At 53.7% G+C, this 14,410-nt stretch overlaps 1 protein-coding gene across 1 annotated transcript in view; it reads right to left on the bottom strand.

Annotated features, from left to right (window-relative positions):
- Positions 1 to 2,558: 2,558 nt before the first annotated feature.
- The window catches only part of APBB1 (amyloid beta precursor protein binding family B member 1), a 65,747-nt gene continuing 53,895 nt past the window's right edge, over positions 2,559 to 14,410 (bottom strand). Inside the window, exons 9-14 of the mRNA XM_069969300.1 lie at positions 10,673 to 10,787; positions 10,508 to 10,592; positions 10,283 to 10,366; positions 9,887 to 9,999; positions 6,504 to 6,680; positions 2,559 to 4,124 (exon numbers count right to left, since the gene is read on the bottom strand). Of these exons, the coding sequence (XP_069825401.1) occupies positions 3,960 to 4,124; positions 6,504 to 6,680; positions 9,887 to 9,999; positions 10,283 to 10,366; positions 10,508 to 10,592; positions 10,673 to 10,787 (739 nt within the window). The 3' untranslated portion in view covers positions 2,559 to 3,959. The remainder of the gene's footprint in view (positions 4,125 to 6,503; positions 6,681 to 9,886; positions 10,000 to 10,282; positions 10,367 to 10,507; positions 10,593 to 10,672; positions 10,788 to 14,410) is intronic.

The following is a 14,410-nucleotide window of genomic DNA, read 5'->3' as shown; positions in this document are numbered from 1 at the left end:
AGCCGGATGAGCAGAAACCTGATAGGAACGAAGCACTTTTCTTGGTACCTACTGTAGATTCACTTATCTCTATAGACAAGCATTGAAGCCAGTCTGTACTAACTCTCCCTAGCGCTCCCTGATGAAGCCATAGACACAGCGTGGAGGAAACACATCGAAAGCAGCCGGTGTTTGCTGTCTTTTCTACTAAATGTCTTTCTCACTAAACATCCGAATGTGTTGCCTCTTTCCATTGTTCTGACATGAGATCGATCAGTGACTGGGTGACACATAAAGAAATATAGGTTTTCATGACCTTCGGAAAGCACCCGTCCTAAGCTTATTTGTACTCCTTGTCCAAGGTGGGTAGTGATGGGTATTACAACAATAAGCATGCTCCGTAACGTAACCCACAGAGTAGGCGGCTGCAGTCAGAGAACACTTCTCTGTCATATTAGGTCTTTATTGGAGTAGATTGGATACAACAGTTAAAGTGTCCTGGAGGAACTTAGTGTTAACAATGACAGTACTGCACATATAGAGGGTCCGGCTGCTGCACAGGTGTAAATTCCAGGAGCACCACAAGGATCAGCAGACACACAGGAGCAACACACAGATCAGCAGACACACAGGTGCACCACAAGGACCAGCAGGCAAACAGGAGCAACACACAGATCAGCAGACACACAGGAGCACCACAAGGACCAGCAGGCACCCAGGTGCACCCCAAGGACCAGCAGGCACCCAGGTGCACCCCAAGGACCAGCAGGCACACAGGTGCACCCCAAGGACCAGCAAGCACACAGGTGCGCCCCAAGGACCAGCAGGCACACAGATGCACCCCAAGGACCAGCAGGCACACAGGAGCACCACAAGGACCAGCAGACACAGAAGCACCACAAGGACCAGCAGACACACAGTTGCACATTCCAGGAGCACCACAAGGACCAGCACACAGGTGCCCCACAAGGACCAGCAGACACACAGGTACACCACAAGGACCAGCAGACACACAGGTGATCGCTCCAGGGTATCTGCACGCTGCTCATACACTAGCCTGTTCTAACAACTCATTCAAGAGCCATGTAGTGAAGTGCATGCTCAGTAGTTCCTATATGAGATGTATGATATGAGACCCCCATGTATGATCACTGTATGCAGCATGACATACACTCACATACACGGAGCCACCGTCAGCAGGATCAAAACTTCTCGGGGGCATCCCGAAATCAATATCAAAACATATTAAATTATATAAAGGAAACAAAAGTACAATAAATACAACTACAACCAACATCCTGGGACATAGAGAGAGGCCGCCCTCTGCTGCCCCCTGGCTGAACACTGGAGGTATAACCGTGGACACCTCCTCCTGCTCTCACAAATGGAACAGGCAGTCAGGACAGACATGGTCTACAGCAGGGATTCCATATATCAAGTATATAGTGTTATCACACAGAGTAGCAGCTACACGGTCTAGTGCTGTTATCCACCAATCATAGTCAGACGAGTGCACACCGGGAAGATTACCATCACAAGTCTACCAGAGTCGGTAGCCCATGGCGGGGGTCATGCCAACTGCATGGCGGGGTCACGCCAAACACATCATCAAGGTCTTGATGTGGATGTGAATGACTCTATGGGGTTCAGCAGTGGTCTGGATGGCTGTGGCCGACTGTAGTCGTTAATAGGTTGGCCACCACCATTGGTATCAGTGATATTACTAGCCTGTATACCGATTGGTAAGAGGTGGTGTACATAATCGAGCCGCCCCGTACCATCTCACTAGGCTTCGAGCCATAAACCAAACGAGAGACTGTAAAAGACGGCACGAAAACAGAAACCAATGGAAGGTGGACGCTGTGCTCCGGGACACGTCTAAAGAGAACACAGCCACTCTAGAGCGTGTGACGTGTGATCCGTCACGTGTGAGGAGATCAGGACCTGGTCAGGGAACATGTGATCTGTCATGTGGGAGGAGATCAGGACGCGGTCATTATGTGGGAGGAGGAGCTCAGGATGCGGTCTGGGAACGTGTGATCTGTCACATGGGAGAAGATCAGGACGTGGTCCGGGAACGTCTTATCTGTCATTTGGGAGAAGATCAGGACGCAGTCCGGGAACATGTGATCCGTCATGTGGGAAAAATCAGAACGCGGTCCGGGAACATGTGATCTGTCACGTGGTAGGAGATCAGGACGCGGTCCGGCAACGGGTGATCTGTCACTTGGTAGGAGATCAGGACGCGGTCCAGGAACGTGTGATCTGTCACGTGGTAGGAGATCAGGATGCGGTCCGGGAACATGTGATCTGTCACGTGGTAGGAGATCAGGACGCGGTCCAGGAACGTGTGATCTGTCACGTGGGAGGAGATCAGGACGCGGTTGGGGAACGTGTGATCTGTCATGTGGGAGGAGATGAGGACGCGGTCCAGGAACGTGTGATCTGTCACGTGGGAGGAGATCAGGACGCGGTCCGGGAACGTGTGATCTGTCACGTGGTAGGAGATCAGGACGCGGTCCGGGAACGTGTGATCTGTCACGCGGGAGGAGATCAGGATGCGGTCCGGGAACATGTGATCTGTCACGTGGTAGGAGATCAGGACGCGGTCCGGGAACGTGTGATCTGTCACGTGGTAGGAGATCAGGACGCGGTCCGGGAACGTGTGATCTGTCACGTGGTAGGAGATCAGGACGCGGTCCAGGAACGTGTGATCTGTCACGTGGGAGGAGATCAGGACGCGGTCCAGGAACGTGTGATCTGTCACGTGGGAGGAGATCAGGACGCGGTCCAGGAACGTGTGATCTGTCACGTGGGAGGAGATCAGGATGCGGTCCGGGAACATGTGATCTGTCACGTGGTAGGAGATCAGGACGCGGTCCGGGAACGTGTGATCTGTCACGCGGGAGGAGATCAGGATGCGGTCCGGGAACATGTGATCTGTCACGTGGTAGGAGATCAGGACGCGGTCCGGGAACGTGTGATCTGTCACGCGGGAGGAGATGAGGACGCGGTCCAGGAACGTGTGATCTGTCACGTGGTAGGAGATCAGGACGCGGTTGGGGAACGTGTGATCTGTCACGCGGGAGGAGATGAGGACGCGGTCCAGGAACGTGTGATCTGTCACGTGGGAGGAGATCAGGACGCGGTCCGGGAACGTGATCTGTCACGTGGTAGGAGATCAGGACGCGGTCCGGGAACGTGTGATCTGTCACGTGGGAGGAGATCAGGATGCGGTCCGGGAACATGTGATCTGTCACGTGGTAGGAGATCAGGACACGGTCCGGGAACGTGTGATCTGTCACGTGGGAGGAGATCAGGACGCGCTTAGGGAACGTGTGATCTGTCATGTGGGAGATCAGGACGCGGTCCGGGAACGTGTGACCCGTCACGTGGTAGGAGATCAGGACGCGGTCCGGGAACGTGTGACCCGTCACGTGGAAGAGATCAGGACGCGGTCGGGGAACGTGTGATCTGTCATGTGGGAGATCAGGACGCAGTCCGGGAACGTGTGATCCGTCACGTGGAAGAGATCAGGACGCGGTCGGGGAACGTGTGATCTGTCATATGGGAGATCAGGACGCGGTCCGGAAACGTGTGATCTGTCATGTGGGAGGATATCAGGACGCGTTCGGGGAACGTGTGATTGGTTTTGTAGGAGGAGCTGAGGACATGGTCCAGGAATCGGCTGATATTAATGTGTTAGACGGTAAACCACACAGACACGTTATCTACAAGCACAATAACAACCTCCCCTGGGGAGCGGGAAGATAGGTCGCCATTCCCCCCCACCACTTCCCGTTGCCTTATTGCTCTTGATAAGGCCTCATAGAGGGTCCCAGTATTCCAGAGGTGACTTCATCACTGGAGCGTCTTTCTGCCCTTACAACAGCGGGAAAAGGACTAATGGACGTACATGCTGCACCCAGGCCTGTCGGATACACCAGAGACGGCACAGGGCGAGGGGCAGAGGTCACAAGTCACGGCGTTTGTCCCCCAGGGCGCTTGGGCTTCAAGGAGCCGAGCAAAGACTGCACTCCTCTTCTCACACTGGAGCCAACCCGGCGGGCAACTGAGTCAGCGGGAGGGGTGGGCAGACACGAGACCGACTGAGGCCGAGCGTCCAAGCACTTCTGATATCGCAGCTGAGGAGAACCAAGACGACAGGTACAGGATTAAGACATGGAGGAGGAGCGGGCTGGGTGATGGGTATAGATCAGTATGGAGCAGGGTAGGTGATGGGTATAGATCAGTATGGAGCAGGGTAGGTGATGGGTATAGATCAGTATGGAGCAGGGGTGGGTGATGGGTATAGATCAGTATGGAGCAGGGGTGGGTGATGGGTATAGATCGGTATGGAGCAGGGTAGGTGATGGGTATGGATCAGTATGGAGCAGGGGTGGGTGATGGGTATGGATCAGTATGGAGCAGGGTAGGTGATGGGTATAGATCAGTATGGAGCAGGGTAGGTGATGGGTATAGATCAGTATGGAGCAGGGGTGGGTGATGGGTATAGATCAGTATGGAGCAGGGTAGGTGATGGGTATGGATCAGTATGGAGCAGGGGTGGGTGATGGGTATGGATCAGTATGGAGCAGGGTAGGTGATGGGTATAGATCAGTATGGAGCAGGGTGGGTGATGGGTATAGATCAGTATGGAGCAGGGGTGGGTGATGGGTATGGATCAGTATGGAGCAGGGTAGGTGATGGGTATAGATCAGTATGGAGCAGGGTGGGTGATGGGTATAGATCAGTATGGAGCAGGGTGGGTGATGGGTATAGATCAGTATGGAGCAGGGTGGGTGATGGGTATAGATCAGTATGGAGCAGGGTGGGTGATGGATATAGATCAGTATGGAGCAGGGTAGGTGTTTTGTATGGATCAGTATGGAGCAGGGTAGGTGATGGGTATGGATCAGTATGGAGCAGGGTGGGTGATGGGTATAGATCAGTATGGAGCAGGGTGGGTGATGGGTATAGATCAGTATGGAGCAGGGGTGGGTGATGGGTATAGATCAGTATGGAGCAGGGTAGGTGATGGGTATGGATCAGTATGGAGCAGGGGTGGGTGATGGGTATAGATCAGTATGGAGCAGGGGTGGGTGATGGGTATGGATCAGTATGGAGCAGGGTAGGTGATGGGTATAGATCAGTATGGAGCAGGGTAGGTGATGGGTATAGATCAGTATGGAGCAGGGGTGGGTGATGGGTATAGATCAGTATGGAGCAGGGGTGGGTGATGGGTATAGATCGGTATGGAGCAGGGTAGGTGATGGGTATGGATCAGTATGGAGCAGGGGTGGGTGATGGGTATGGATCAGTATGGAGCAGGGTAGGTGATGGGTATAGATCAGTATGGAGCAGGGTAGGTGATGGGTATAGATCAGTATGGAGCAGGGGTGGGTGATGGGTATAGATCAGTATGGAGCAGGGTAGGTGATGGGTATGGATCAGTATGGAGCAGGGGTGGGTGATGGGTATGGATCAGTATGGAGCAGGGTAGGTGATGGGTATAGATCAGTATGGAGCAGGGTGGGTGATGGGTATAGATCAGTATGGAGCAGGGGTGGGTGATGGGTATGGATCAGTATGGAGCAGGGTAGGTGATGGGTATAGATCAGTATGGAGCAGGGTGGGTGATGGGTATAGATCAGTATGGAGCAGGGTGGGTGATGGGTATAGATCAGTATGGAGCAGGGTGGGTGATGGGTATAGATCAGTATGGAGCAGGGTGGGTGATGGATATAGATCAGTATGGAGCAGGGTAGGTGTTTTGTATGGATCAGTATGGAGCAGGGTAGGTGATGGGTATGGATCAGTATGGAGCAGGGTGGGTGATGGGTATAGATCAGTATGGAGCAGGGTGGGTGATGGGTATAGATCAGTATGGAGCAGGGGTGGGTGATGGGTATAGATCAGTATGGAGCAGGGTAGGTGATGGGTATGGATCAGTATGGAGCAGGGGTGGGTGATGGGTATAGATCAGTATGGAGCAGGGGTGGGTGATGGGTATGGATCAGTATGGAGCAGGGTAGGTGATGGGTATAGATCAGTATGGAGCAGGGTGGGTGATGGGTATAGATCAGTATGGAGCAGGGGTGGGTGATGGGTATAGATCAGTATGGAGCAAGGTAGGTGATGGGTATGGATCAGTATGGAGCAGGGGTGGGTGATGGGTATGGATCAGTATGGAGCAGGGTAGGTGATGGGTATAGATCAGTATGGAGCAGGGTGGGTGATGGGTATAGATCAGTATGGAGCAGGGGTGGGTGATGGGTATGGATCAGTATGGAGCAGGGTAGGTGATGGGTATAGATCAGTATGGAGCAGGGTGGGTGATGGGTATAGATCAGTATGGAGCAGGGTGGGTGATGGGTATAGATCTGTATGGAGCAGTGTGGGTGATGGGTATAGATCAGTATGAAGCAGGGTGGGTGATGGGTATAGATCAGTATGGAGGACATGAAGGTGTAGTACCCCTGACCACTCTGTGAGGGTCCCGGAGGCTCCCATCCCCCTCTTACCATGCAGGCGGCCTGCACGGCCTCGGACAGGTGAGCAGCATTGGGTTCACACCAGAACATGTGACAGATGAAGATTCCTGGGGCCTCCGCCATGATGAAAGCGAAGGTGTGGACATCACGCCCAACCCCCATGAAGGATAGGAAGCGGACCCGACACTCGCTCAGCGTCTCCTCAGTCTGTAAGTGAACATACAGTGGGTGAGAGATGACCACAGTGGCCATGGTGTACAGGTGAGAGATGACCACAGTGGCCATGGTGTACAGGGTGAGAGATGACCACAGTGGCCATGGTGTACAGGTGAGAGATGACCACAGTGGCCATGGTGTACAGGAGGTGAGAGATGACCACAGTGGCCATGGTGTACAGGGTGAGAGATGACCACAGTGGCCATGGTGTACAGGTGAGAGATGACCACAGTGGCCATGGTGTACAGGATAGGAGATGACCACAGTGGCCATGGTGTACAGGATAGGAGATGACCACAGTGGCCATGGTGTACAGGGTGAGAGATGACCACAGTGGCCATGGTGTACAGGTGAGAGATGACCACAGTGGCCATGGTGTACAGGGTGAGAGATGACCACAGTGGCCATGGTGTACAGGAGGTGAGAGATGACCACAGTGGCCATGGTGTACAGGAGGTGAGAGATGACCACAGTGGCCATGGTGTACAGGATAGGAGATGACCACAGTGGCCATGGTGTACAGGAGGTGAGAGATGACCACAGTGGCCATGGTGTACAGGATAGGAGATGACCACAGTGGCCATAGTGTACAGGTGAGAGATGAACACAGTGGCCATGGTGTACAGGTGAGAGATGACCACAGTGGCCATGGTGTACAGGAGGTGAGAGATGACCACAGTGGCCATGGTGTACAGGAGGTGAGAGATGACCACAGTGACCATGGTGTACAGGGTGAGAGGTGACCACAGTGGCCATGGTGTACAGGGTGAGAGATGACCACAGTGGCCATGGTGTACAGGAGGTGAGAGATGACCACAGTGGCCATGGTGTACAGGAGGTGAGAGATGACCACAGTGGCCATGGTGTACAGGTGAGAGATGACCACAGTGGCCATGGTGTACAGGATAGGAGATGACCACAGTGGCCATGGTGTACAGGTGAGAGATGACCACAGTGGCCATGGTGTACAGGTGAGAGATGACCACAGTGGCCATGGTGTACAGGTGAGAGATGACCGCAGTGGCCATGGTGTACAGGAGGTGAGAGATGACCGCAGTGGCCATGGTGTACAGGATAGGAGATGACCACAGTGGCCATGGTGTACAGGAGGTGAGAGATGACCACAGTGGCCATGGTGTACAGGTGAGAGATGACCGCAGTGGCCATGGTGTACAGGATAGGAGATGACCACAGTGGCCATGGTGTACAGGAGGTGAGAGATGACCACAGTGGCCATGGTGTACAGGAGGTGAGAGATGACCACAGTGGCCATGGTGTACAGGAGGTGAGAGATGACCACAGTGGCCATGGTGTACAGGATAGGAGATGACCACAGTGGCCATGGTGTATAGGATAGGAGATGACCACAGTGGCCATGGTGTACAGGTGAGAGATGACCACAGTGGCCATGGTGTACAGGTGAGAGATGACCACAGTGGCCATGGTGTACAGGAGGTGAGAGATGACCACAGTGGCCATGGTGTACATGAGGTGAGAGGTGACCACAGTGGCCATGGTGTACAGGAGGTGAGAGATGACCACAGTGGCCATGGTGTACAGGAGGTGAGAGATGACCACAGTGGCCATGGTGTACAGGGTGAGAGGTGACCACAGTGGCCATGGTGTACAGGGTGAGAGATGACCACAGTGGCCATGGTGTACAGGAGGTGAGAGATGACCACAGTGGCCATGGTGTACAGGTGAGAGATGACCACAGTGGCCATGGTGTACAGGTGAGAGATGAACACAGTGGCCATGGTGTACAGGTGAGAGATGACCGCAGTGGCCATGGTGTACAGGAGGTGAGAGATGACCACAGTGGCCATGGTGTACAGGATAGGAGATGACCACAGTGGCCATGGTGTACAGGAGGTGAGAGATGACCACAGTAACCATGGTGTACAGGGTGAGAGATGAACACAGTGGCCATGGTGTACAGGTGAGAGATGACCACAGTGGCCATGGTGTACAGGTGAGAGATGACCTCAGTGGCCATGGTGTACAGGATAGGAGATGACCACAGTGGCCATGGTGTACAGGATAGGAGATGACCACAGTGGCCATGGTGTACAGGTGAGAGATGACCACAGTGGCCATGGTGTACAGGTGAGAGATGACCACAGTGGCCATGGTGTACAGGTGAGAGATGACCACAGTGGCCATGGTGTACAGGTGAGAGATGACCACAGTGGCCATGGTGTACAGGTGAGAGATGACCACAGTGGCCATGGTGTACAGGAGGTGAGAGATGACCGCAGTGGCCATGGTGTACAGGAGGTGAGAGATGACCACAGTGGCCATGGTGTACAGGAGGTGAGAGATGACCACAGTGGCCATGGTGTACAGGGTGAGAGATGACCACAGTAACCATGGTGTACAGGTGAGAGATGACCGCAGTGGCCATGGTGTACAGGAGGTGAGAGATGACCACAGTGGCCATGGTGTACAGGAGGTGAGAGATGACCACAGTGGCCATGGTGTACAGGAGGTGAGAGATGACCACAGTGGCCATGGTGTACAGGAGGTGAGAGATGACCACAGTGGCCATGGTGTACAGGGTGAGAGATGACCACAGTAACCATGGTGTACAGGTGAGAGATGACCGCAGTGGCCATGGTGTACAGGAGGTGAGAGATGACCACAGTGACCATGGTGTACAGGAGGTGAGAGATGACCACAGTGACCATGGTGTACAGGGTGAGAGGTGACCACAGTGGCCATGGTGTACAGGGTGAGAGGTGACCACAGTGGCCATGGTGTACAGGAGGTGAGAGATGACCACAGTGGCCATGGTGTACAGGGTGAGAGGTGACCACAGTGGCCATGGTGTACAGGGTGAGAGGTGACCACAGTGGCCATGGTGTACAGGGTGAGAGGTGACCACAGTGGCCATGGTGTACAGGGTGAGAGCAGGAGGCAGACAGCGCCATGTAGTGGCCAGGCCGCGCCACTGCACATCACCGTTTATTCACTTTAAAGCCGTTGGGCTGCAGTACCTCAGCCTAGCCCCTACACAATGTATGGCGCTCTCTGCCTCCTGCTCGGTGTCACTGTGTGTGCTGGGGTCTGGGACTGATCGAGACCCCTAGAAGTGTTAACTGGACATGTAAGGAAGCAACTCATCCCATGTGTACACAGTGGGCCGGTCATGTGATAGCTCAGAGCCAATGAGCACAATGAGCTCAGTTAGACGTCACCTGCTGATGTAAGACGGTCACGGTGGCAGAGGCCACATTAACGGTGACGGGGGTCCAGCCAGCACGGTCGCTGCTCAGAGCGCTCTGCAAGGTGTTATTGATGACGTCCATTCCTAAAGGAGACAGGAACAGCATCAACCTCCATACCTTGAGCCTCCACCTCTGACCTCCACCACATAACCCATCCCTAACCATGTGACCAGAAGGAGGCTACACAGGGGATACCTATATCATTGTGGGGGGGGGGGGGGCTGGGCTGGGCAGGTGGTCACTGTTGGTGGTCTCTGGCACAGGGGGGGGGGGGGTTACTGGGAAGGACAGGTGGTCACTGTTGGTGGTCACTGATGGTGGTCTTTAGGCTGGGCATGTGGTCACAGTATTGACCCCAGGTCTTACCCACAGGTTTGGTAACGGACACATTGCCCAAGTAGAAGACCTGGAAGCGCTGGACTAGCTCATTCTTTGGGGCCGGAAACTCAACTGGAAGGAGAACGAACAGACTCAGAATGATAAACAGCAGCCCACCCCCCAACACACACATAGGGGTCCCGACACGACATAGGGGTCCTGACATGAAGTCACTGACACGGGGGTCTGGACATGACACGGGGGTCCTCTCACCTTGGAATGGGACGTCCACCAGTCGGGACTGGTCCAGGAAGAGGCTGTCCATAAGAGATCGCGTGCTCCGTCTCTCGGCCATTATCTGCAGGTAATATTACAGGGTTAGTGTGGGCTCAGGGGATTGGGAGACCCTCAGCACCCTATGTACCCTCTATGACTTACCCGGGAGCAGACCGCGTGCAGACCCGTCGCTATGGCCTTGGCAGGCACCTCACACCGAAACACGTGACACTTCAGCAGCTGTGTCAGCTTGTCTCTTGCTACATAGGCAAAGTCCCTGTGATCATAATCAGAGAGTTATACACAGCGACATCATACCTCATAAACTACACACATCACATGTCATACACTACACATACATTCCGTCATACAATACATTACATGTCATACACTATATAACAATATACACTACACACACATCACGTCATACACTACACACACATCACATGTCATACACTACACATACATCACATGTCATACACTACACATACATCACATGTCATACACTACACATACATCACATGTCATACACTACACATACATCACATGTCATACACTACACATACATGTTGCTGACAAGTGGTTGAGATAAGTGGAGTTTAAAGAGGAGTTGCTGGTGACTCAGTGGGTTTGGAGTGACTGATATATTGTTGTTTTTGTGCAGTTGTGTGGTGTGCATTGCTGCAGTGCATAGATAGCTAGTAGCATAGCTGCTAAGTTAAACAGGTCCAAACAGTTTTTTTTTCCCTCTGGTCTGCTCTGCGCCTGGGGGGGGGGGGGTTAATTGATCTCAGGTGCTTAAATCAAGGCTCAGCACTCACTGTGGTTGCTGACAAGTGGTTGAGAATAAGTGGAGTTTAAAGAGGAGTTACAAGTTGTGGTAAGTGCTGAGTCTCTTTCTTTTTCACTGTTTTTGTTGCACTGAGGATGATGGCCGGCGAGATGGAAGGATTCATTCAGTGCGCAGTCTGCCGCATGTACGCACAACTGGAGCAGGAGTTCCAGGGTGACGACCGCTGTGACAGATGTGAGCATGTTGCCCATCTAGAAGCTCGAGTTAGAGATCTGGAGAAGCAGATTGCAACACTGAGGGAACTTGGCCACCTTGAGAGGGAACTTCGGCTCACTGAGCAGGAGGTTAGTGGGTTAGAGATGGAGGGTGGTGATATAGATCAGGAGGCCCAAGTAAGTAGCTGGGTTAATGTAGTTAGAGGGACCTGTAAGGGATCCAAGAAAAGGAAGGCCACTTCTCCTACTGTATGCCCAAGCAAAAGTGCCAAGTTAGGTGATGATGCAAGGACGTCTGTGTCAGAAATGGCAGCTCTAGTGGAACCTGTTCTCCCTAACAGCCGGGGGAACAGTCCAACTAGTAGTGGGAGGGATGGTATTGTAGGTAGGACAGCTAGTAGTGGGGGGATGGTATTGTAGGTAGGACAGCTGGTAGTGGTGGTGGGGCGGGATGGTATTGTAGGTAGGACAGCTGGTAGTGGTGGTGGGGCGGGATGGTATTGTAGGTAGGACAGCTGGTAGTGGTGGTGGGGCGGGATGGTATTGTAGGTAGGCCTAGACAGTTAGTGGTGGTGGGGCGGGATGGTATTGTAGGTAGGACAGCTGGTAGTGGGGGGATGGTATTGTAGGTAGGACAGCTAGTAGTGGGGGGATGGTATTGTAGGTAGGACAGCTAGTAGTGGGGGGATGGTAATGTAGGTAGGACAGCTAGTAGTGGGGGATGGTAATGTAGGTAGGACAGCTAGTAGTGGGGGGGATGGTATTGTAGGTAGGACAGCTAGTAGTGGGGGGATGGTATTGTAGGTAGGACAGCTAGTAGTGGGGGGATGGTATTGTAGGTAGGACAGCTAGTAGTGGGGGGATGGTAATGTAGGTAGGACAGCTAGTAGTGGGGGATGGTAATGTAGGTAGGCCTAGACAGTTAGTGGTTGTAGGGGATTCTATAATCAGGAAGATGGATAGAATAATTTGTCGCGAAGACCCCCTCAACCGAATGGTTTGCTGTCTCCCTGGTGCCAGGGTTCGGCATGTGGTGGAAAGGGTGGATAAATTACTTGGGGGGGGGCTGGGGATTACCCAGCTGTCATGGTCCATGTGGGAACCAATGACAGGATACAAGGTAGGTGGAGGTCTATTAAAAATAATTTTAAAGAACTAGGTGCTAAGTTGAAGAGAAGGACCTCCAAGGTGGTATTCTCTGGAATACTGCCTGTGCCATGCGCATCGCAGGAAAGACAGCGGGAGCTGCGGGAGGTAAATGCATGGCTCAAGTCATGGTGTAGAGAAGAAGGGTTTGGGGTGTTAGAGCACTGGGCTGAATTTTCATTAGGATACAAACTATTTTCCGCAGATAATTTGCACCTTAATGGAAGGGGGTCCGCTGTGCTGGGGGAGAGAATCCTAGAAGGGGTGGAGGGGGTTTTAAACTAGGGATGTGGAGGGAGGACAATGTAGTGTGTAATATAGTGGCAGATAGGTTAGAGAGGGGACAGAACATTGAGGAGGGAGGAGAAGGGTCCTGTGGGGGGAGGATAAGAGCGGTGGATAAGGAGAAGGGTCCTGTGGGGGGGGGGGAGGATAAGAGCAGTGGATAGGGAGAAGGGTCCTGTGGGGGAGGATAAGACCAGTGGATAGGGAGAAGGGTCCTGTGGGGGAGGATAAGAGCAGTGGATAAGGAGAAGGGTCCTGTGGGGGGAGGATAAGAGCAGTGGATAGGGAGAAGGGTCCTGTGGGGGGAGGATAAGAGCAGTGGATAGGGAGAAGGGTCCTGTGGGGGGAGGATAAGACCAGTGGATAGGGAGAAGGGTCCTGTGGGGGGAGGATAAGAGCAGTGGATAGGGAGAAGGGTCCTGTGGGGGAGGATAAGAGCAGTGGATAGGGAGAAGGGTCCTGTGGGGGAGGATAAGAGCAGTGGATAGGGAGAACGGTCCTGTGGGGGGGGGGGGGGAGGATAAGAGCAGTGGATAGGGAGAAGGGTCCTGTGGGGGAGGATAAGAGCAGTGGATAGGGAGAAGGGTCCTGTGGGGGGAGGATAAGACCAGTGGATAAGGAGAAGGGTCCTGTGGGGGGGAGGGGGAGGATAAGAGCAGTGGATAGGGAGAAGGGTCCTGTGGGGGGAGGATAAGAGCAGTGGATAGGGAGAAGGGTCCTGTGGGGGAGGATAAGAGCAGTGGATAGGGAGAAGGGTCCTGTGGGGGAGGATAAGAGCAGTGGATAGGGAGAAGGGTCCTGTGGGGGAGGATAAGAGCAGTGGATAGGGAGAACGGTCCTGTGGGGGGGGGGGGGAGGATAAGAGCAGTGGATAGGGAGAAGGGTCCTGTGGGGGAGGATAAGAGCAGTGGATAGGGAGAAGGGTCCTGTGGGGGGAGGATAAGACCAGTGGATAGGGAGAAGGGTCCTGTGGGGGGAGGATAAGGAGAAGGGTCCTGTGGGGAGGAGGATAAGAGCAGTGGATAGGGAGAAGGGTCCTGTGGGGGGAGGAAAAGAGCAGTGGATAGGGAGAAGGGTCCTGTGGGGGGAGGATAAGGAGAAGGGTCCTGTGGGGAGGAGGATAAGAGCAGTGGATAGGGAGAAGGGTCCTGTGGGGGGAGGGGGAGGATAAGAGCAGTGGATAGGGAGAAGGGTCCTGTGGGGGAGGATAAGAGCAGTGGATAGGGAGAAGGGTCCTGTGGGGGGAGGATAAGAGCAGTGGATAGGGAGAAGGGTCCTGTGGGGGGAGGATAAGAGCAGTGGATAGTGAGAAGGGTCCTGTGGGGGAGGATAAGACCAGTGGATAGGGAGAAGGGTCCTGTGGGGGGAGGATAAGGAGAAGGGTCCTGTGGGGAGGAGGATAAGAGCAGTGGATAGGGAGAAGGGTCCTGTGGGGGGAGGATAAGGAGAAGGGTCCTGTGG

Source organism: Dendropsophus ebraccatus, chromosome 5 (assembly GCF_027789765.1).
Source record: "Dendropsophus ebraccatus isolate aDenEbr1 chromosome 5, aDenEbr1.pat, whole genome shotgun sequence".
Lineage (NCBI taxonomy): Eukaryota > Metazoa > Chordata > Amphibia > Anura > Hylidae > Dendropsophus > Dendropsophus ebraccatus.
Note: the sequence above shows the minus strand (reverse complement) of the source record. Positions and strands in the feature narration are given on the sequence as shown.